The 21,136-nt window shown below is 39.1% G+C and overlaps 1 protein-coding gene across 2 annotated transcripts in view; it reads left to right on the top strand.

Moving 5' to 3' along the window:
• The window catches only part of EPB41L4A (erythrocyte membrane protein band 4.1 like 4A), a 252,970-nt gene that overhangs the window by 145,776 nt on the left and 86,058 nt on the right, over positions 1-21,136 (top strand). For both annotated transcript variants that reach the window (XM_042991272.1, XM_042991268.1), the window contains exons 6-10: positions 7,393-7,490; positions 8,641-8,761; positions 11,231-11,318; positions 13,549-13,637; positions 14,240-14,303. In XM_042991272.1, the coding sequence (XP_042847206.1) occupies positions 7,393-7,490; positions 8,641-8,761; positions 11,231-11,318; positions 13,549-13,637; positions 14,240-14,303 (460 nt within the window). The remainder of the gene's footprint in view (positions 1-7,392; positions 7,491-8,640; positions 8,762-11,230; positions 11,319-13,548; positions 13,638-14,239; positions 14,304-21,136) is intronic.

The following is a 21,136-nucleotide window of genomic DNA, read 5'->3' as shown; positions in this document are numbered from 1 at the left end:
CACTGAACTCCACTAGACTGTATGTGGTAGCAAACAAAAGCATTTTCCCTGACTTAACTCTAAGTGGTCAGCTTTCTTAGTGAACCCGTATCACTGGCTCAAGGAAAGCTGAATGCGTTGTTCAAAACCTTGGAAATTGTGTCTTTGATAACGAAGGTGGTCTGTGGTTTTGTTCCTATTCCATCCTTTCGTGGTTTTCCTTAGATTCTTTTGTCTTGATTCTGGACTGCACTCAGAAGAGTGAGAAAAGAGGAGGCGAAGTGGACCTTTCCTGTGCTTCTCTGGAGTGCTGTAATTAGGCCTCATTTTTAGAACTGTGCCAAGCTTCATTCACATCTTCCATCTCCACTTTATAAAGGACCACTTTTAAAGGAGGGCTGTCCTGTGAGGCCTTCCAGGAGCACACCTCTATGGGGGAAGGGCCGTTGTGTTGGGAAGGAATTAAGGAGAGGGGTCATATTTACATTAGAGCTTCGTGAATAATCTTTGCAGTTGAGGGATTTCTGAGTTATGGGCTCATGGGGAAACTGAGTCCAAGTGGTAAACACACACAAAGGCACACACACACCCATGTTTGTAACTTATTAGGAAATTGCAAGGAAATAACATTTTATGAAAATACCAGGAAAGTCCTTCATTTTGAGGTTGTCAGTAACCTCTCTGTGCCTCACTTTCCTCAACTGTAAATTTGGAGATCTACCTGTCTCATAAGGTTTTGTAAGCATGAAATGGTGTACTAAAAATAATGTAAAGCTTGTGTTAGTTGGCTGCATTTGGTCAGCAAGTGCTTGATAAATGGTAGCACTTACTATTTCATTCTCTCCTCGCTCCAGCAGGCCAGTGGAGTTACATCTTGAGTGAGGGTTGGGTTCCAAAAGATACTTGATTTATTATTCATAAGGAGAGAAATGCTTGTTTTAGAATGCATTATTTTAAACCTGTTCACCTAATATTATGAACAGAAATTTCCCTTCAGAATCTACTACCAGCTCGTGAGCAGAATGTACAGATTTGTGGGTAACGTACAACCTCACGACATATTCCCTACAATCTTCTTTTCCTCACATATTAGACCAGATCGTGTAGCTAAGAACCAAATTACAGAGTTGGCTTCCAGCTAGTAGCCATGACCTAAAATAATTTATTTTTATTGCCCAGAGCATATAGTTGAGCTTAGGTAAGTTTAATATGACTCAATATGATCTCACTACATACTGATTTTTAGAATGTCCTGAAGATTAAGTCATTAATTTGCATGAATAGGTTCATTTAAATGGATAGGCATCATGGACCTTACAAAGGGAGTCAATTGCCTGAGATGATTTTGGCAAAAGTGAAACTAAAACCCAAACCCCAAATCTCCCAATATATGCTATTAAAGGAAAAGTATACTTAGGTCAGCATTTGCAAGTTGAACATTTATCTTGCTTCAATTCTCTGGAAAACTCTTCCAGCCTACTGTGTATTGGCTCTTGGGTTGTTCGTAAGTTTTGACATGAAAATTAATGCTATCTAAAGTCTCTTCTCTTCACCGGCTCTTTAGATAATTTGTGTCCTCATGGTATCTGTTAAGCTTATTTTTAATTCTGATTCAAAATATTACAACAGCCTTCCACATATTCTGGATCATTTATAGCTCTGTATCCCCTGCACACTTGATAAGCATAACACACATTTTGGTTAAGAAGACAGGCTTTGGAATTAGATAGGCTGAGGTTTGCATCCTTGCTCTGCCACTCACTAGCTGTGTAAATTTGAGAAAACTATGTAACCTTTTAAAGTCTCCGTTTTCTCATCTGCAAAAACGAATTAAAGTATTTTTTCAAGAAGACAATGACAGGAATATATAAGATGATACACAGGCCAAGCACTGACCCTAACACCAAAATATAATGTTCCATAGATGATAGGGGTAGTTGAAGTAAAAATAATGATAAATACTTTATGTTTTCAAATTATTGATTAAGAAATCAGGGAGGAAAAGACCAGCTTGGATTGGAGCCCTGAGATGGGTCTTCCAGCTTAAAGTCAGTCCACTAGTCACAACTTTCTGGGTATAGTTGTTCATTTAATTATGAATCCTCCTACGTCTGCCCTCTTGCCTACATTTCTTGAATTTGTGTGTAAGGACAGAACTCACTCATTCAGCTACCATCATTTAATAACTACATGGAGCACTGTGTCCAGTGCCCTCAGTACCAAGGAGATTCAGTAGTGACCCAAGAGAGAATTTCAGTCTTGCAGAGAGGGAGGACAGAGAGACTGTCTACTGCTTTGCTGGACGACCCTATCTGTGATGTCGCTGGAAGCTTTCTGAACCTTCAAGGATCTAAGAACAGTTTCTGAAAAAGAAAACAATGTTCCAAATGACTCGTTCATAATGGACACTCTTTAACTTCTAAACATAGGTATTTGGGGGCGCCTAGGTGGCTCAGTCGGTTGAGCGTCCGGCTTCGGCTCAGGTCATGATCTCATGGTTTGTGAGTTCGAGCCCCGTGTCGGGTTCTGTGCTGACAGCTCTGAGCCTGGAGCCTATTTCGGAATCTGTGTCTCTCTCTTTCTGCTCTTCCCCTGCTTGTGCTCTCTCTCTTTCTCTCTCTCAAAAATAAACATTAAAAATTTTTTTTAACATAGGTATTTGATTTTTTAATTTTGTTTTGTAATGTTTTAGAGCAGCCTTTGGAGACTGACATTAAGCTTATTTTTTTTAATTTTATTATTTTAATATGGAAATTCCTATTTTTCACTTTGTGAAGATTAGTTTGTTTTGGCTTCTTTACCAGCTGAATGGCCTGCAGCTACATGTTCATGTCCAGAGTTTCTGTCTCCTCTAAGTGAGGATAAGGGTTTTCGATACAACACAGTTGAGACAAGGGTCACATTTTGGGATGGATGCAAAAGAAATCTGTGAACCTTAAAGGATTATACAAATGTAAGGTGATATTATTGCTACTTGTTCCTGTATTGTAATCATCAGTTTTATACTTTTGAGATGAAAGTGTTATTCCTGATTTTGCCACTTTTTCTTGAGAATCAATGTGTGTTTCCTCTACTATTTTTCTCCTTATTAAGCAATACATGCCATTTTCCCCTGCAATGTTCAATATTTTGTGTATCATAAACATTTTCCTCTGTCCTTCACAGTGAAGTTTTATCTGAAATGATTAGGCTCCTATCACATGCTAGGTTCCCTCTGTGTGGGAGGCAGAAAACAATCCTGCTTCCCTGTAGGTAGCTACTCTCCTCTTAGATTCTTCAGTGTCAAATTTACCTGGCACTGAAATCAGACTTCTCCCTGTCCCCAGATTGCTGTTTTCTCACCGGGTCCTAAGTCGCTGGAAGGGGCGCTTCAGGCATGTTGGTGTAAGCATCTTTGGCCACTGAATTTCAGGGAACCTTGTGTTTGGGTTCTGGAAAGAATGGGGTGTCTCTGCCCCTTCTTGAAGCAAACCTTTGATACTTGCTAAATTGTTAATGGTGCTCAACAGCTTGTACATCGTTGGTGTCAGCTCAGCTCTTTGCAGTGAATGTCAGATAAGCAGAAAACCGTGAAGCCGATATTTTAAGCCCTTCACTTGTGTTGTACTGGGTGTAGTGGGGTAACTGTGGACAGGGTGGAAGACCCAGCTTTTTTATCCCAGGGCTCATGATCTAGCTTGGAAGACAGTGTGTGTACACCAAGATATTAATTTACATGAAAATATAACCAATACCTGCTTTAAGAAGCCTCTTTGCACCAGAATGCCTGGAAAGCTTCCTTATTAAGTGGATCATCTTTAATGAGTGTTCCATTTTTCTCCAATAGGGGTATAGTATAACCAGGGTCACAGTAGAGTTGATCATCAAAACCCTCACACTTTGGAGAATGATGAGAAGAGCTGTTAATAGTTATACATGTATAACAGGCATAAAGAAGATCTGTCCTAGGCAAACTGGCATGCAGTTTCCCCCTAATTAAAACCACAGATAAAAAGAATTCAAGCATCCAATCATAGCCTGAAGCAGAGTAACAGAGGGAAAGACTCACCAACTCTAAATTTGTGATTTAAATAAAATATTAAATGTACACTAAGTCCCATAAAATCGACAAAATACATTATATGCAGCTAGTTAAAAATAGGCCCTGACATAATGATAAAATATTTGTTTAGTATATGGAAATATGATTCTACTGTATCATGAATTTGTCTTATAAAAAACTGATATGATGCTTGCTGTGATAAAGATTAAGCAAATTCTTAATTAAAAATAGTTTACTTGTCTTTTGATTTTAGTGGATTTTTCTTTAATACAATGACTTAAAGATCTCTGGTATCTTTAAAAGGCAGGCTGTCCAGAGAAGTTTGAACAGATGTCCTTTTTTCTTTTTCTTTGTGAATTTCTCAGAGACAGCAAAGAGTGTTCAGTTTTTTCCATTTCAGCCATCTGTCTACCTATTCATTTGTATATCTATCCATCAAGTCAACATTTATTGAGCAATTACTATGTGCCAGACCTATATACTGAGACTACAGTCACTGATGGGATATGGTCCATTTCTTTGTATCTGTTTGCCTTTCTCTCAGTTTCAGTTCTTTGTGTTTTCATCCCCCTCTGTTTCTCTTTCCTTTTCTCTTTGAAGCAAACTCTTGTGGGATTAGGTTCCTCTGTTTCTGTATTTGGCAAGCGATTTGACTGTTCAGTCAGATGTTATAAAAGTCTTAATAGAACAAGACAAATATGCATCTGTGACCCATTTCCTTAAAAAAAAAAACACTTCAGGAAAAGAAATTCCAAGTTAACAATAGAGAGAGTGTAGCTAAATAAATGTTAATTTCCAACAAGCAGTAGTAATTCTAGCAAAATGTGTCTTCAGTGTATAACCTTTTGTATTTAAGTTCTGCTAGTAGTACTTTACTCTGCTTTTTTCCTCCTCAAGGGGAGGATAGATGATTATAACAAAGTGGATGTGATATCCAAGATGAGCATTCAGGGCATGGGGAGTAGTTAAGTAGGGCTAGAAAAGTAAACGCAAGTTAGGGAGTAGAGATAGTCACTGGTTAATGGCAAGAAATTTTGGCTCAAGAAGCACAAGTCTTCCGAGGATTTTTTTTAAACTGGTTGTAGTTTATTTTTCTCTTGGTGCAAGCCACTGGGTTGCAGAGTGTCAGAAGGCTTGAGTGTGGCTTGGAGAGTAAAGAGTGGGGTTCTCTCAACTTCCTTTTTGCTGTTTTGCTGTAGAAGAACCCAACCACTTTTGCTGGCTGCAGCTTGCCTAGTAGTGGGTAGCAGAGGGGAGGGAAGGGCTCTGATGAGCCCAGCACCTCCTGAAGCCTGCTGGCTGCTGGTGGCCACCCAGGACTGGGGCCCGATGTTGGCCTTGTCAGGCTGGCCACCAGGTTGCCTCCTCCTGGCTTCCAGAGCCAGGTCACAGGTATTGGTGCCGCTGGAGGCCTGAGGGAGGTTCTGAGCATTCTGGGGACTCCCAACACTGTAGCCATGGACTGGAGGGTGGACTTGGTGAAAAAGAAGCTTGCCTACCAGGATTTGGGTTGGTGTTGGGGAGACCTGGGTGGTGAGGCGTGGCTTCTCCAGGATGCCCTGCATTTCCCAGGAGCTGTTATTGGACATGGAACCTTGGTGGCACCGGAAATAATCGTGGATGGCCAGGAGGGAGCCATTGGAGGGGATGACTGCTGTGCTGTCACTTGTGGGCCTGTGGAAACCAGTGCAGCCACCTCTTGTGGGCCTTGGTGCATGATCACCAGTGGCAGGGGTGCAGATGGGGACCCTAGGCCATAGAGCCCATTTGCAAAGGAGACTGAGGCAGGCCCCTCCAAGACCGAGGCCTGCATGTCACAAACTCTCTTAAGGATCTGAATTTTATTCTGAAAGCAAAATGAAATTTTTTAAAGGTCTTATTTTTTCCAGGGAATGATATGATCCTATTTTTCTGTTAAGAATTTCATCTATTTTTCGGGAAGGTTGTTTGGAAGGGACATAAGTGTGAATGTTGGCAGAGCACTGAAGGTTTCAGAAATCCGGTGGATAGTGACCTGGAGTAGATTCCAAAAGACAACAGATTTAGTGACTGAATGCACATGCCAGGGTTGCATATTGTTGGTAGGTTTCTCTTACTTGGATATATGGAGACTGTGGTGCTGTTTACTAAAATGGGAATTCAGGAAACACAAGGTGTTAAGAACATTATCTCTTAAGCTTGTGGATGCAATCAAACTTGGTCCAGTCTTCTAGAAATAATCAGAGTAGTATCTAACATTTGGATTCCCTCACTATGGCTTTTGGTTGTGAGCATTTGGAGAAAAGAAACTTAACACAGCTGACTTTTATAATTCATTTCCTTTGCCCTTTTCCTGCCCTTCCCAGTGACATCAAGAGTTGGCTTGCAAAGAAAGAGAAATTACAAAGGACACAGCCTGATGCATGAGTGTGTGAATGCATGCTGCATTGTAGGTAATGGTGGCTGAGGACGGTGTTGATGGTTCATTGTATTGGTTCATGTATCTCTGGCTTCTCTCACCCTCACTCCACAGGCAGAAAGACTGGATGGGGGAGAGAAGGAGGGCAAGCCAGCCCAAGTTGCATAGCATCCTGATTAAGAGGTTCTAGAGTCGTATTGCCTGGGTTCTAGTTCTGGCTCTGCTGCTTAACTAGTTGTGACATCTTGGATGAGACACTTGACTTCATCTCTTTGTGTCTATTAGTTACTTCATTCTGCAAAATGGAGACAATCATAGTACTGGCCCTATTTTAAAGTCTTAACATAAATTACTGTATGTAAAACACTTAGAATGAGTTACTATATTAACAGTATTTGGGACAGTGGGTGGCACTATTCTAACGGGTTCTTTTAGGCAAATGGAATGAACAAAGCCATAGATAATGGGCATGAGAATTGATGGAATTGCACCATAATGACCTTTTTATCCTGTACCCATGGTTTTAGACCCTGTAGGTAACACATCGTAAAGGTTGTTCCTACCAGTAAGACCGTGTCATAGTTGTAGTGGCAGTGGCATTAATGAGAATGGTGAGAGTAGCTTTTATGTAACTTCCACATTGACCTCGTGAGGTGTAGACACTTCGCTGTCCCAGCTCTGCAGGTGCAGAGACTGGCTGTTGGAGAGGGTCAGTAGCTGCCCAGATGAATACTGGAGCCGGGAAGCAATCCATCCAGTCTCACTTGAGAGCCTACACTTTTGAGCCACTACCCCGTATTGCTTATGTGTGTTTAAATAGTTCCTGTTCACTCAACAGCCCCCTCATAAAAGCACAGAAGTGGCTTTATTTTCCTTCAAGGTGATTGGCTGTTGCTGTGATTATCAGAGACTGAAACTTCAGGTCTGGGTAGTGTAAGATATCATTAATCTCTTTTTTCCATTTCTCTTTTAGATATCAGTTTTTCTTGCAGGTGAAGCAAGATGTCCTTCAGGGCCGGCTGCCCTGCCCTGTCAACATCGCTGCTCAGCTGGGAGCATATGCCATCCAGTGTAGGTTCCACTAAAGCATATTGAGAAAAAAAATGTGAATGTTTCTTTTTAAGCAAGTTTAGGTACTAAAGTTATTCTTATCAAGTGATATTTTCCTAAAAAAATATTTAGTCAAAATTCAAGTTTTAATCAGTGTCCTCTCAGAAGAGCTAAAAGTGAAACCAGTTACATATCCCTTGTAATAGGTCACATTGGAGTTTTAGTCACAGGAACAGCATTGATTCTTAATTAGGTGGAGTGTCTGAAAAGCCCTTCTAGTCTACATCCCACCTGAGTTTTATTGATCCCCCAAGCTGTTTTGTCTCAGAGATCACATTGCTCCCAGGCAGCTGTTGTGAAGATTCCATGTGGTCAGATGCCAGTGACGGTTCAGGGTGTGGCACACATGTGTCACTCATTGCGCTTCAGCTCTTGGCATCAATATGGCAACCATGTGGGGGCAGCTCCACACTGCATTGTCATTTTGGAGGCTGAGGATGTTTCCACTTACAAATACTGAGTCCTTTCTAAGAATGAAGCCAGGGATGGGGGCAATGAGACAGCATTTTCCTTGCCTTTATGGCATTTCCAGTTCAGAGATGGTGTGGAAAAAAATGTCCTAGGAAAAATGGCACATAGGTGAACTGGGTTGGACTTGGAAGGTGGATTAACATAGGGAGGAAAACTTTAATAAATGTAATATGATGAGCTTCTGGTTTGATTTTGCTTCTTTGTATAAACTAATATACAGCATTATGTTAAATTTCCCTGACCGCTGTTTGGGGCATATACATTTTGATTCACATGCTCTTGATGCCTTTTTCTGAGAGGATATGTTGACATCATCATTGTTTTTTGCCTCTAGCTTTTCTAATATATGCACAATAAATTCTATTTATGCCATTTTATTTCATGCAACCTGGTAAGAATAATTGAAATGAAAATGATAATTATAGTCTTTCCGAAAGCAAAAATACAGAACTTATGTTCTTAAGACAAGATTTTATTTATACCGTTCATATATACTCACCAGTCATTTTTTGTTAAAATTAGTTATGTATGAATTTATTAATAAGACATTTGAAGAAAATTTTTTGGCATTATAGGAATATTTTTGAGTATTTTTAGGAATATTGTTCTAAAGTGGAAAAAAATACAATTTGTTTTTTAGCTGAGCTTGGAGATTATGACCCATATAAGCATACTGCAGGTTATGTGTCAGAGTACCGGTTTGTTCCTGATCAGAAGGAAGAACTTGAAGAAGCCATAGAAAGGATTCATAAAACTTTAATGTAAGAATCACATTTTATTAACTATAGTCAACATGCTGTACATTAGATCCCCAATACTTCATTTTATAACCAAAAGTTTATATTCTTTAGTCAGCATCTCGCCATGTCCCCCATCCCCAGTCCCTGGCAACCACCATTGTAGTCTTTGTTTCTATGAGGTTGGCTTTATCAGATTCCACTTCAAATGCTCTCGTAGTGTTTGTCTTTCTCTGTCGTATTTCACTTTGAGTAATGCCCTCAAGAACCATCAATATACTTGAGAGTTGCTAAGAGAGTAGATCTTAAATGTTCTTACCACACGAGAAAGAAATGTAATCATGTGACAAAATGAGGGTGTTAGCTAACCCTATGTTGGTAGTCATTTTGCAATATATAAGTGTATCAAATCAATACATTGTACTCCTTAAAGTTGCACAGTGTTGTATATTGTATTTGATATACAACCAAAGCTAGAAAAAAAATCATGTCTTATGTTACATCATCCATTAAGTATCATCTTTTGCTCTTGGTAGTCTTAAGTTTCTAGAATGATAAATTCTTCACATATGCCTTGAACATTCTAGTATTTTTTTCTTTTAAGTTTTTTTTTACTGCTTATAACACTAAAATGCTCATAGAAAACCCAAGTAACTTTAAAAATGTAAAGGAGAGAGTAAATTTCAAAACCTAACGTCAATGTATTTTTGATTAATGGCCTTCCAGACCTCTCTTTATGCATAAATTCACATAAAGAAAATTTATTTTGTATAGATTTATGTATGTATGATTTAACATTAACGGAATCATTCTGTATATATTGTTATTTTGCAATTTGCTATTTTTTCAGTCATCAGTACCTTGTGAAATTTATTCTTCTAGTTATAAGTATATTTTAAAACCACAAAAGCCTTAATGTATTCTGGATTGGGTCTGTCTTAAAGATGTAAATTCTTTACAGTTATAAGCAAAGTCCTATTCAGTCTACAGCAATGAATCTGGAAATCATGATGACACCTTGGAGGGTATTATGTTAACACCACATGCACTTCTGAGAATATACACACTCCCCTAGTAGGATTTTCAATTAATGGCCTGCAGCATTGAAGTTATAATTTAATTATAGTTATTTTGGTTAAATCCTCTATACTGATTAATTTTGCTTTATTCCCTCTTATGTAACATTCCCTCTTGAATTTGCTTGGTTTCAGATCTATTATAGTTAAGAAAAAAAAAGTAGAATTAATCTGGTCAACAAAAAATGTTTGCCTAAAGGATCTGTTTCAGTGAGTAGCAGCAGAAGTCAATTGCTGAATTGTAATCAGAGAAACCAGGCTTTCCATCTTGTATTAGCATGCACCAGAATGTTCTTAAGCCTGATTATAGAGTCCTTCATTTTAAGGTTTCCCTGAAGTGGATGCTAAGAGAGTGCCTCTTATAACATTATGAAGGGCAGTGTGTTTGGCACATTCTGAGAATACTAATTCCAGGAGTTTAAAAGTACAATTACATTTTTGAAATTATCAAGGAGCTTTGGGTAAAGGGCCTTACATGTTTTATGTGATGGTATTGACAGTGTGACTGTTATTTCTAAGAGAATAAAGCTTGATCAAGATTTAGTAGCTTTCTTGTGTCTAATTTGTCATGAACATTCTTTATAGATTTCAAAATTGAGGTGTATTGCTGGATTTTCCAGGGTACCATGGCTGAAACTTTGGATGCATCAAAGCAGGATTTATTAATTAAAAAAATTCATAGCTCCTTTTGTTAACTAAAAATCTGTCTCTCTTACACACACACACACACACACACACACACACACACACACACACACACACACACACAGAGTTCCACTCATCCATGGAGATTCCAGGCAGATGCTCACACTCATTAGGAATGAATACCATTTATGTAATTATCACCAATGAAGATTTTGGGATGATTTCTATACTTTGTATTAAGAAAATGACAAGTATTCTTACAATTTATAAATATTAATGTATTTTCAAACTACATACGTAGTCAGGAGATGCTGAGTTAGGTGTTGGGGAGAGACCCCAGTTAGGTGTTGGGGAGCCCATTCTCTTCTCCCTGCCCACTACTATTCTCCTTTTCCTCCTCATGGAGAGCTGCTGGTGCATGGAGACATTTTACTCTTTGTAAAGGATATATTCTTTAATTCAAGTGCTTATATTCTGAATCTCTTTGAGGGTTTCTGAAACAGAATTTTTAATATAGCTGGGACATTGGGATTGGCTATAATGAGCAAAAACAGATTTGGTAAATGAAATTAACTTAATACAAGTTTCACCTCAGAGTGTAAAATTTTGTCACCAAGAAGGCAAGGGACTTCTTCAAATACTAAGACTTAAGTTTGCATTAGGACAAAGGATTATTTATTTCTCCAGTGAATATGGTGAAGCTGGTTCTCATATCCTGTAAGTGCAGTACCTATTAGTAAAGTAAGGCTCTTTGTTTTTATGCTGGGTGTAGGGGTCAGGCTCCTTCTGAAGCAGAGCTGAATTACTTGAGGACTGCTAAATCTCTGGAGATGTATGGCGTTGACCTCCATCCCGTCTATGTGAGTAACATTTAATTAATACGAGATATTTTAAGCTGATGACATTTTTCTTAAAAAGTCACCGAAACTCCCAAAGGAAAGCTGTAGTCCTGTTGTTTAGCAAGCAGATGATACTTTCTCATCTGTTTTTCGAACACAAAGCATCTCTTGCATGGATTAAACCCTAATGAGTTTTGCTTAAAAGTCTGTGATTATATTTCCATGTGTAGAAAACAATTAACTGGGCTTGAAAACACAATCTGGATAACAGCTCCATAGGGCTTAGCTAAACGTCAAAACAATTTAAAATTGGTCTATAATTGATTGTATGAGACAGAAAACAGGAGGATTTTCCAAAAATAGATTTTATGACCGAAAAGCATTCGTGAAATCCCTTACCAGAAAAGTAGCCTTTAGGCACCAGTGTAGGTGCAGGTGTTGATGGTTCTATGTTGGATGTACAGGTTCTCTCAATATTAGGGTTACTGCTTACTATAGTTATCACCACTGCATTAGAAATGGTTTTGCAAATTTTCTTTAGTGGCCGATGAACACTGGCTGAATATAGACAGAGTTTATACTAAATCTGTGTTGAGTGTTCTGGAGCCATGTCTTAACCTTGAAACCATTTCTCAAAGGTTACCAATTGACAGTTTTTTGCCTGTGAGGTTGAAATGCCATTGCCTTTCATTTTGTAAGAGTTGAGTTAGCAATAGTCCAAATTTGATGATTTGAGAAAATGAGCCAGGTGCCTTATTCTTTACACAAAATGAATTGCTCAAGATTTTCTATAGACAAGGTCAATTAAATTATGGAATGTGATTTTTAAGGAACCCTGATTAAACTTACCATAATGCAATTAACTCATTTATGGATGCATTTTGCAATATTCGTTTGCTCGTCAGAGTTTCCTAAACCAAGAAATCTTCTCGTTTTCTTCGTAAAAAGTTAGAAGCACCTCTGGGTATACTGTTAGTATGGCAATAAAAGTTACATGTTTGGGTCAAGTAGTAGTTTCTTGATATTTTAGATTCCAATCTCATTACATCATTACATGCTCTATACTACTGTCATTTAAGAACACCTCTAAAACTTAGTGGAATAGTTACTGTTTTCCCTTCTAGCCACATTAATCATGTTGAGCTTTTAGTTTTTTAAGAAATATATAGCAAGTGTGTAAAAGAGAGAATCTTCTGAAAAATGGCTCTGCTTTTGTGTAATGCTTATCCTAATTCATATACACTTTTTTTTGTGGATGGTACGAGTTTATGGCAAATGAGCTGGATTCAGTAGAATCTTCCATACATTCCTCTAAAATTGAATTTTCAGAACTGAAAGTGGGCAACAGCTGGGATTCTGCAAAAATACATGAGTTGTCTTATATTCTTGGGAGTATGACTTTACAGGCTGTTATTTGACCTTAGAGTAGAAATACAATTCATACAGACGTATGCATGTCCTTCATTACCCACAGTGTTTGTGACTTTGTCATTTCAGAATCTCATTTTCTTAATTAGGATTTATCATCTCCTGGAAATTGAGGGTCTTCAGTCTTTACCAGAAGAGATGTATTTTTAACTCTTTTGAGTAGTAAAGTCACAAATGGAAGTAGGAGGGAGCATGATAGAAACATCAGAAAATCCAGGTGTGTGCCTGAAGGCAGCTGCCTGAACTCAACTTTCTGGAGAAGGGTGGTGGAAAGCCAGGTTTCATGATTATCTACATCTAAGAATAAGATCGAGATGAGCCAACCCTTGGGAAGGAACTCTTGATAGAAGCCAGTGGTTCTCAATCCTTGGCTGCACAGGAGAAATCACCTGGAGTATTTATGTATTTTTGATTCCTAGGCCCCTTCATTACAGATTCTGATTTAACTGGTTTTGGTAGCACCTGGGCATCAGCATGTTAAGCTGCACAGGTGATTTCAGTTAATGTGCAGCCAGGGTTGAACTGCACTGTAGGTGCAGTGTGGGGTGAGTCGATCAGTGGCCTGATTGGTAGTCCAGGTTCTTTTAATGAACTGAAGTTCTAAGTATGAATATACTAAGAAAAATTTTCATTAAAAAATTGAAAAAAAATGAGCAGCAAGCTAGCTATTACCATAGCTTAGCTAGCTTTCTAAATTGATGTCTTTGACAAACTGGACCCAATATTAATACAACATATTAAGTTTGTATGGCCAATTACAGTTTGACAAGGAGCTGTGACATGAATACATTCATGGGTAATAGGCATATGCTTGTTTTTGCAGGGAGAAAACAAATCTGAGTATTTCTTAGGATTAACTCCAGTCGGTGTTGTTGTCTACAAGAATAAAAAGCAAGTGGGGAAGTATTTCTGGTAAGTATAACTTGAGGGCAGAGTTAGTATTAAAATTATACGCTGTATATACTAGGCTTATGGGGCTTACTTGTCAGTGAAAACAGGTACGTTTCCAGTGGTTGATAAATAAATGAGTAAAACTGGGTATACATTTTCTCCCAGTGCATCTTAGTATGTATTTTCTCTGTAAATTTTAGGTACTGTGATTCTGGACTCTCTTGTCCATGCAAATTATGTGTAGTAGGATTTCCTATCCATTCCAGTGTATGCTGGTGGGCTGTGGGCCCAGGACTACTTTGAGTTCTAACTCTAAATGCGGGAGGCATTTGGAGGGCCTGGGAGCCTGTAGCCCTACACTGTGTCTGGGAAGGCAGACTGCTGAGACTTTGGGGATTCCAAGCTTGTCTGTATCTACTGGAGAAGTACAGGAGAATGAAAATGGAATTTTATTTAGGAAAGTGTCCAGAGCAAATGACATACAGGGAACTGTCTACAATTACTGGAGCAGTATATACAGAAACTGAAACGAGCCAGTCTTTTCCCACTGGATACTTCTCTGAATTTCTGAAAGATTAATTCTTAAAAACTACACCACCACCGCCATCTGCTTTGTTTTTCAGGCCACGGATTACAAAGGTTCACTTCAAGGAGACACAGTTTGAGCTCAGAGTACTGGGAAAAGATGTAAGTTTTTGTTGACTGCTCAGCTTCCCTTAACTGAGGAGAGAAGTCTTATCTGCTCGTTGAGAACTTAAAAATCATTGTGAAATAAAACTGCCATGTTTCTTCAGCTGCAGCCACATGGAACCAGGTTAATGGACTCATGTGCACAACTTCTTCTCAAGGAAGGGAAAGGGAAGTGAGTAGAAATGAACGAGTTGATTATAGAGGAGTGTCATTTTAATTTTAGCAAAAAGAGAAGAAAACCCTTTCTAGGGCACAAGAGAGAAGAGGAGGTGATGATCATTATTAGAGTAGTTTGCTTCGAAGTACTGTCTATGAAGGTAGGATTCATCTCCTCAGAAGCGTGCAACCTACATATAGGATAAAGAGTGTCCTCATTTTGTCCCAGGGTAAATTAAACAACCTGTAGGGAGTAACACTTCTATTCTCTCTGGCATGGTGGATAAGCCAGATGGGAAATTCTGATGCTTTCAAAGGAGAATGTAAGGCAAGGGTGCAAAAATATCTTTGCCCTGCAAGCTGGCAGTGTCCTCCAGGATTGTTTGGGTCACGGGCACAGTATTTAGCAGAGTCTGGAGGTAGCTTTTAAGCAGTGGGGCCAAAAAAGGCAAGAATGTGAAAGCTTCCTTTTAATCTACCTGTGAAAAGGGTGCTCCCTTGAAGTGCGATTACTCTAATTTGTATTTATGGGATAAGTTAGTGGAAATACGATGTACGAGAACCATCCTTCTGTCTCTTTGGTAGTAATTTTATGTAGACCCAAACCCTGAGTGGATGCATTGAATGGATTTTCTGAGGAGATTCTTTTGTAAAAATGAGGCAAAGAAAACCTGCGCTTCTGCATCTGCACGTTGAGACACGGGAAAGGAGTGGCCGCTGCCTCAGGTGCAGCACGGTACCAGGCAAGTCCTCCCACATAGCAGGTGCCTGCTCAGGATTTGTTGAACAATCTGTGAACGGATGGACTGAGATTACATACTGTCAAATCAGAAAGCCTGATTTTTCTAGAAAAATACAGCGGTCCTTCCCTGAACTGTGTGACATGCTGCCATTTATTGATAAAATTAAAATTGGATTTTGAAATGAGTTTTAACTTGTAAGGAGGGAAATTCCAGATTAGATAAAAAAAAAATGATAGTCCCAACACCTCATCATAGTTCTTAGCAGCCTAGTTTTCTTCAGTTCCTGATTAGACGCATCAGTGATAAAAGATGTGCTGTGAGATTGAATTAAAGTCATCCCCAAAGTAGAACAGCTAATTGGATAGTAGGGCTACGTGATTTTTTTCCCTGTCCTGCCACTGGTTTCACAAGAACTAATGCAAGGAATAAAGTCTGTTCAATACGTTGAAAATAATGTTTCACATTTTTAAGAAGAATATTATAAAATAATAAGACTTTCTGTGGAAGCATTACTATTATTTAGAGTAATTTTTCCCCCTCATACCTGTTATTTTCGTGAGTGAGGTCCTTTGGTCAACTACTTTTATGTTATTATTAGAGTGCCTTAAAATGTCTTCTGCCTCAGGATAAACATTTGTCAAAGTGTCAGCTAACTTGAACCTCTTACTTCTTAGATTTTTTTCATTATTAGGTGAAAACAAAACAACAAAATTGATAGTTTTCATGTTATTTTTTTTATGGCAGTGTCATGGTGTGACCTTGTTTCCTCCCAACCCCGCTTTGCCTCAGTCCATTCTGCAGCTTTGAAAAGGAGTGGGTGTGGGGCACCTGGGTGGCTCAGTGGGTTGAGTGTCCAACTTTGGCTCAGGTCATGATCTTGCAGTTCGTGAGTTCGAGCCCCACATCGGGCTCGTTGCTGTCAGTGCGGAGCCCACTTCAGATCCTCTGTCTCTCTCTCTCTCTGAAAAAATAAACATTAAAAAAAAAAGAAAGAAAAGAAGAGGAGTGGGTGTTTGGGTGTCGCCTGAGGCACTGCGTGCTCCTGGTTCATTAGCCTAATGTCACCAATCTCTTACGGTGAAGCAGGTCACGTAACTCAGGCTTGAATCACAGGGATTTTTTTTTTTAATAGGACATTAATTTAACCAAAGCACTCCTTTTCCTGAGCGTTCTTGCTTTGCAGTCTTTCTTCCCTCTCCACCTGGGTATGTCTGTGAGGAATGATTTACATAATGGTGGAATTAAGCTGATTATTATGGAGACCTAACTGTAATCATAGATTATGTATAAAAACCCCATGAAACCTGTCACCTGGCACAGTAATCACAACCAGCTCGCAAAATGGTTGAAATGCTTATTCTGGTTTTCTGCTCCACTGGTCCAGTCAGAGAGACTTAACTCAGTATGTTCAGCGCTCTTAGGGCCAAATTCAGACATTCAGTTCCCAAAAGATCAGCAATGTCCCACAGATAAAAGATTTTTCCTGTTGTCACACTATGCCACTAACACTGTCCAACTCCACTTTTTAATATTAACAGTGTCTACCAAAGCACATTATCATATCTTAATAAATATAATATGCTAACACATAGTATTTATTCATACATTTCTTTGCATCCACAAATAACAGTCTCATCTTTCTCAGATATAACCTTAGTGAGTTCACTGATTCAGATTTGAGAGAGGAACAAACACTGGTTTTGTAAAACTAAAACTAAAGTGTGGTTTTGTAAATTTAGTCCTCTGACAGATTCAGCAGGTAATTATAAATACTTCTGTGGATTAGTTAAGCTTCCAAATAGGTACTATGGCTTAAATAATACCTCTCAGAAAAATAAAAACTTTAAGTATAAAGGTGTTCCATGATGATTGTAGAAAATCTGGGAAATATACTGTAAAGAAGAAAATGAAAATTACCTCTTAAAATTCAGAGGTAATGATTATTATTTCAGTACAAGCCCTTTCAGATTTTGCTCTGTTAGCATGAATGTGTAATATACATATATATACACATATATATGTGTCATCCCCTACGTGGTTCTATACGTGGGTTTTATACTTAATTTCATATCATAAGCATTTTTCTTTTTATTTCATTTTTTCATATGTGCCTACACAGTGTTTGATAATGTGTTTTACTGTTTTATGTGCTTGACCTTTTTTTTCTTAATGTCGTGGATCAATGTTTTCCTCCTATTGTATCTTATAAACGTGTTCTGCTGGTAGAGGTGAAAGCTGTGGAATTTTATTTTTATCTCAAATCTGGCTGTTTTGCTGAATTCTTGTGTGTTAGCCAAGAGTTCTTAATTTTATTCTCATAAATTTTTGTAGGTATATAATTTTGTTGCTTGCAAATAAAAATAATTTATTTGCTCCTTTCTGTTATTTATGTTTCATATTGTATAGTGTTGGTCGTAACTTACAGAAGAGTGTTAAGTGATCTAGTAATATAAAGCACCTTTGATTGGTTTCTGATTTCAGTGAAAATACCACTGTTCCACCACTTATGTGTTAGCTCTTGGTTTTAAGAACATGTGTTTATTATGAGAAGTTTAAATTTTTTTAAGTCTATTGTCAAATGGTTGCTGTTTACTGAATTCCTTGAGAGCAAAGATTGTTGCTTGTTCACCCATTGACCACCTAGTGTTTATTTTCAAAATCTAGACAAGGAGCACCTGGCTGGCTCATTTGGTAGATCATGTGACTCTTGATCTCGAGGTTGTGAGTTTGAGCCCCACATTGGGTATAGAGATTACTTAAAATCTGAATAAAATATTATATTATATTATATTATATTATATTATATTATATTATATTATATTAAGTTATATTATATTATATTAAGTTATATTATATTATATTATATTATATTATATTATATTATATTATATTATATTATATATAATCTAAATGAGAGAGGTTAGTGGCTCAGACCAGGGTAGCAACATTCAAGGTGCTGAGAAGCTGTTGGATTCTGGATTTAGCTACATGGTTGTGTAAATGTGAGGAGGTATGAGAGGAGTACTGGCGACTTACAGGTGTTTGGCCTGAAAGGCAGGAAGAATGGAGCTGCCACTGAAGTAATGAGGGCTTTGCATAGAGCAGGTTTGGGGAGGAAGGTTAAGACTTCCTTTTTTAATATATTGTATCTGAGATATCTGTTAGACATCTAAGTGGAGACGTTTAATAAGTGGGTTCTATAAGTCTGGAGTTTGGGACCAAAGTTTGGGGAGAATATTAAAATTTAAGAATCATTGACATATCCTGGTATTCAGAGCCAGGAGACTATATGAGGTCACTAGGAGAATGAGCATAGAGAAGAAGAGGAGGAACCAGAAAAGGAAGCTGAGAAGGAATAACGAAGGAGATAGGAAGAACACTAATTGTATTTAGTTTTGCCAGCTAAAAATCATGTATTACATGTCAGATGATGCTGATATGTCAAATAAGATGAGGACTAAGAATTGACTGCTGAATTTAGGATTGTAGGAGGTCATTGATAAGACAATTTTCAGTGGATTGAAGAGTGAGCTTTAACTCAGCAGTTCCACTGTTAGGTCTGTGCACGCTAGAGAATCACAAGGGGCGTGTATCTTTACTGTAGCGCTTATATGAAAGAAAAACCCTAAGAGGAGTCCGTTATTAGGGGAATGACCACCACTGATGCATGCTAATTAAGGAAAAACAAAAGAGGTAATAGGAGTAGAATTGGAGAGGGTGAGTATAGACAACTCTTTTGAGGAGTTTTGGCACAAAGAGGAACAAATAGGAAGATGGCTGTCAGGGGAAGCTGGTCAAGAGGGTTGGTTTTGTTTTTTAAGTTGGGAGAAATAATAGCACATTTACACTCTGATGAGGATGAACCAATATGCAATGAACACTTGACAATGTTGCGGGGAGAGAGAGAAATGCTGGAATGATACTCCTTAAGTAGACAATAGTGGATGACAGCTAGTGTATAAATAGAGGGGTTGGTTTTAGATGGCAGCCAGGACAGTTCATCTATGGTTAGCAGGCAGGAAGATAGAGCATGGGAATGTAGATTAGGGTAGCTGGTTAGTTCTCTTAGGATCGTTCTGCTTTTTATTTTGAGGGAACTAGGTATCAAGGTCATCAGCTAAGACTGAAGTTGGGGAGGAAGTGGTGGGGGTCTGAAGGAAGCAGAGGTATGAAATAGTGATTTTGAAGAGAAAATAGACAAGAGACATGTAGTTTGATGATAACCTATGATAGCATGGTGATACAGAGGGTCCTGAATTTAAAATGAGCCTACCACACTTGTTAGGATGAGCACTGGGTGTTGTATGGAAACCAATTTGATAATAAATTACATTATTAAAAATAAATAAATAGATAGATATTCAAAAATCAGGAAAAAAATAATAAAATGAGCCTACTCACGGTGTGCTTTTGTCCAACCACATTAGACAGTGCTGGTGCAGACACGAAGTGAGACTTGGCTTTCTCAAGAGAATAATACAAAGAGAAGGGCCAGGAATCCTGTGAGGCAGGGGAGAAAATACAGTGATTTATCATGGAATTGAAACTGAGAAAGGAAGAGAGCAAAGACCATGAAAGAGTGGTGGGTCTGTGGATGGAGGTCTTGGTGGAGTTGTTTGGGGGTGTAGAAACAGAAAGAGTAAGCTGGAGAGAGAGGGTGATGGTCAGAAAGTTGGGTGTGAGGCATTGAGATCACAGAGGAGCCTCAGTTATGTAAATGGGAAGTTGTCGGGCATTGATTCTCACCTCTCGGCAACATCTAGAGACAGTTTTGGTTGTCACAGTGCTGGACAGGGCAGAGATGTGCCTGGCATCTAGAGGGGAGAGGTTAAATGTACTCCCATACATGGCAATAATGCTGAAGCTGAGAAACCCTGGTGTGGAGTTACATGCATGAGAGCGAGTGGTTGGGACAGGGAGGAAGACAGTATCATTGAGAAGTTCAGGGAACTGAGATGTCTGGGTGTTGGAGGGATTGTTTCTATTTACATATGGAAATTTCCAATAGTTAACACAAGAGGAGTATTGGAGAATGTGACTATGACTGCAGTAGCATTGAAGTGTGGGTGAGGCAGGAGATTCAAAGCTGGGAGTTGTAGGAGGAAGAGAAAGAAAATGGTCTCAAAGTGGCCTTGGGGAGCAAGGAGGAGTCTTCACTTTTAGGCTTGGTGATATGAGAACATGGCAGGTGGGGGGGCAAAAGGCAGAGCTACCTATCATTCAGGTGGACTGCTAAGACCATGTCCTCAGGGGAGAGCTGGGTTTTTCCTGGCACAGAAGGGTTGAGGCAGTGTAAGAGAGCAGACTGAGGGGCAAAGGCATTTTACTGATGTTAGGCCATGAATTCCAGAGGGCACGAAGGAAGGGTTTCAGGAGTTGAGTGATGGTGGAGGAAGGGGACTGACTAGGGGATGTGCTGAGCATCATTTGGGGGTGCCTGAGATAAAGAGACCATAATAAGATGGGGTTCAGTGGATTCAAGGCAGATGAAGGTGGAGAAGCTGTGGATATTGGGAGTGAGAGCTGGTTTTCCATGTCTGCTCATCTACCCTAGCAATGGAGCTAGAAGACCTAGGGGAAGTGAGACAGTCCCAGTGCACAGTTGAGTCTCACCTCGTGTGGAAGATGGCTTCTCTTACCTGTCTGGTGGCTGGGGGACTTGAGCACAGGTGGGAAAACTAAGTTATGCCTCAAGCCCTGGGCTTCACTCACTGTGAGGAAAGTGGCTGCAGCGTGGGGCATGGGGAGGTAAGAATAGAGGCAGGCACTCGAGGAGACTGCCCAATGATCAGGAGAGGTGATGGGACAGCCATCACCACAAGGATGGAGGGAAGAGGGTGGATTTGAGAGGCACTGAGGAGGTAAGAGTGCTTCTTATGGGTAGCAGATGGAATACTTTTGTGAAAAATGGAGAGGAGTTTGGATCATTCC

Source organism: Panthera tigris, chromosome A1, assembly GCF_018350195.1.
Source record: "Panthera tigris isolate Pti1 chromosome A1, P.tigris_Pti1_mat1.1, whole genome shotgun sequence".
NCBI classification, from domain to species: Eukaryota; Metazoa; Chordata; class Mammalia; order Carnivora; family Felidae; genus Panthera; species Panthera tigris.
This window is presented reverse-complemented; position numbering and strand designations above follow the sequence as displayed.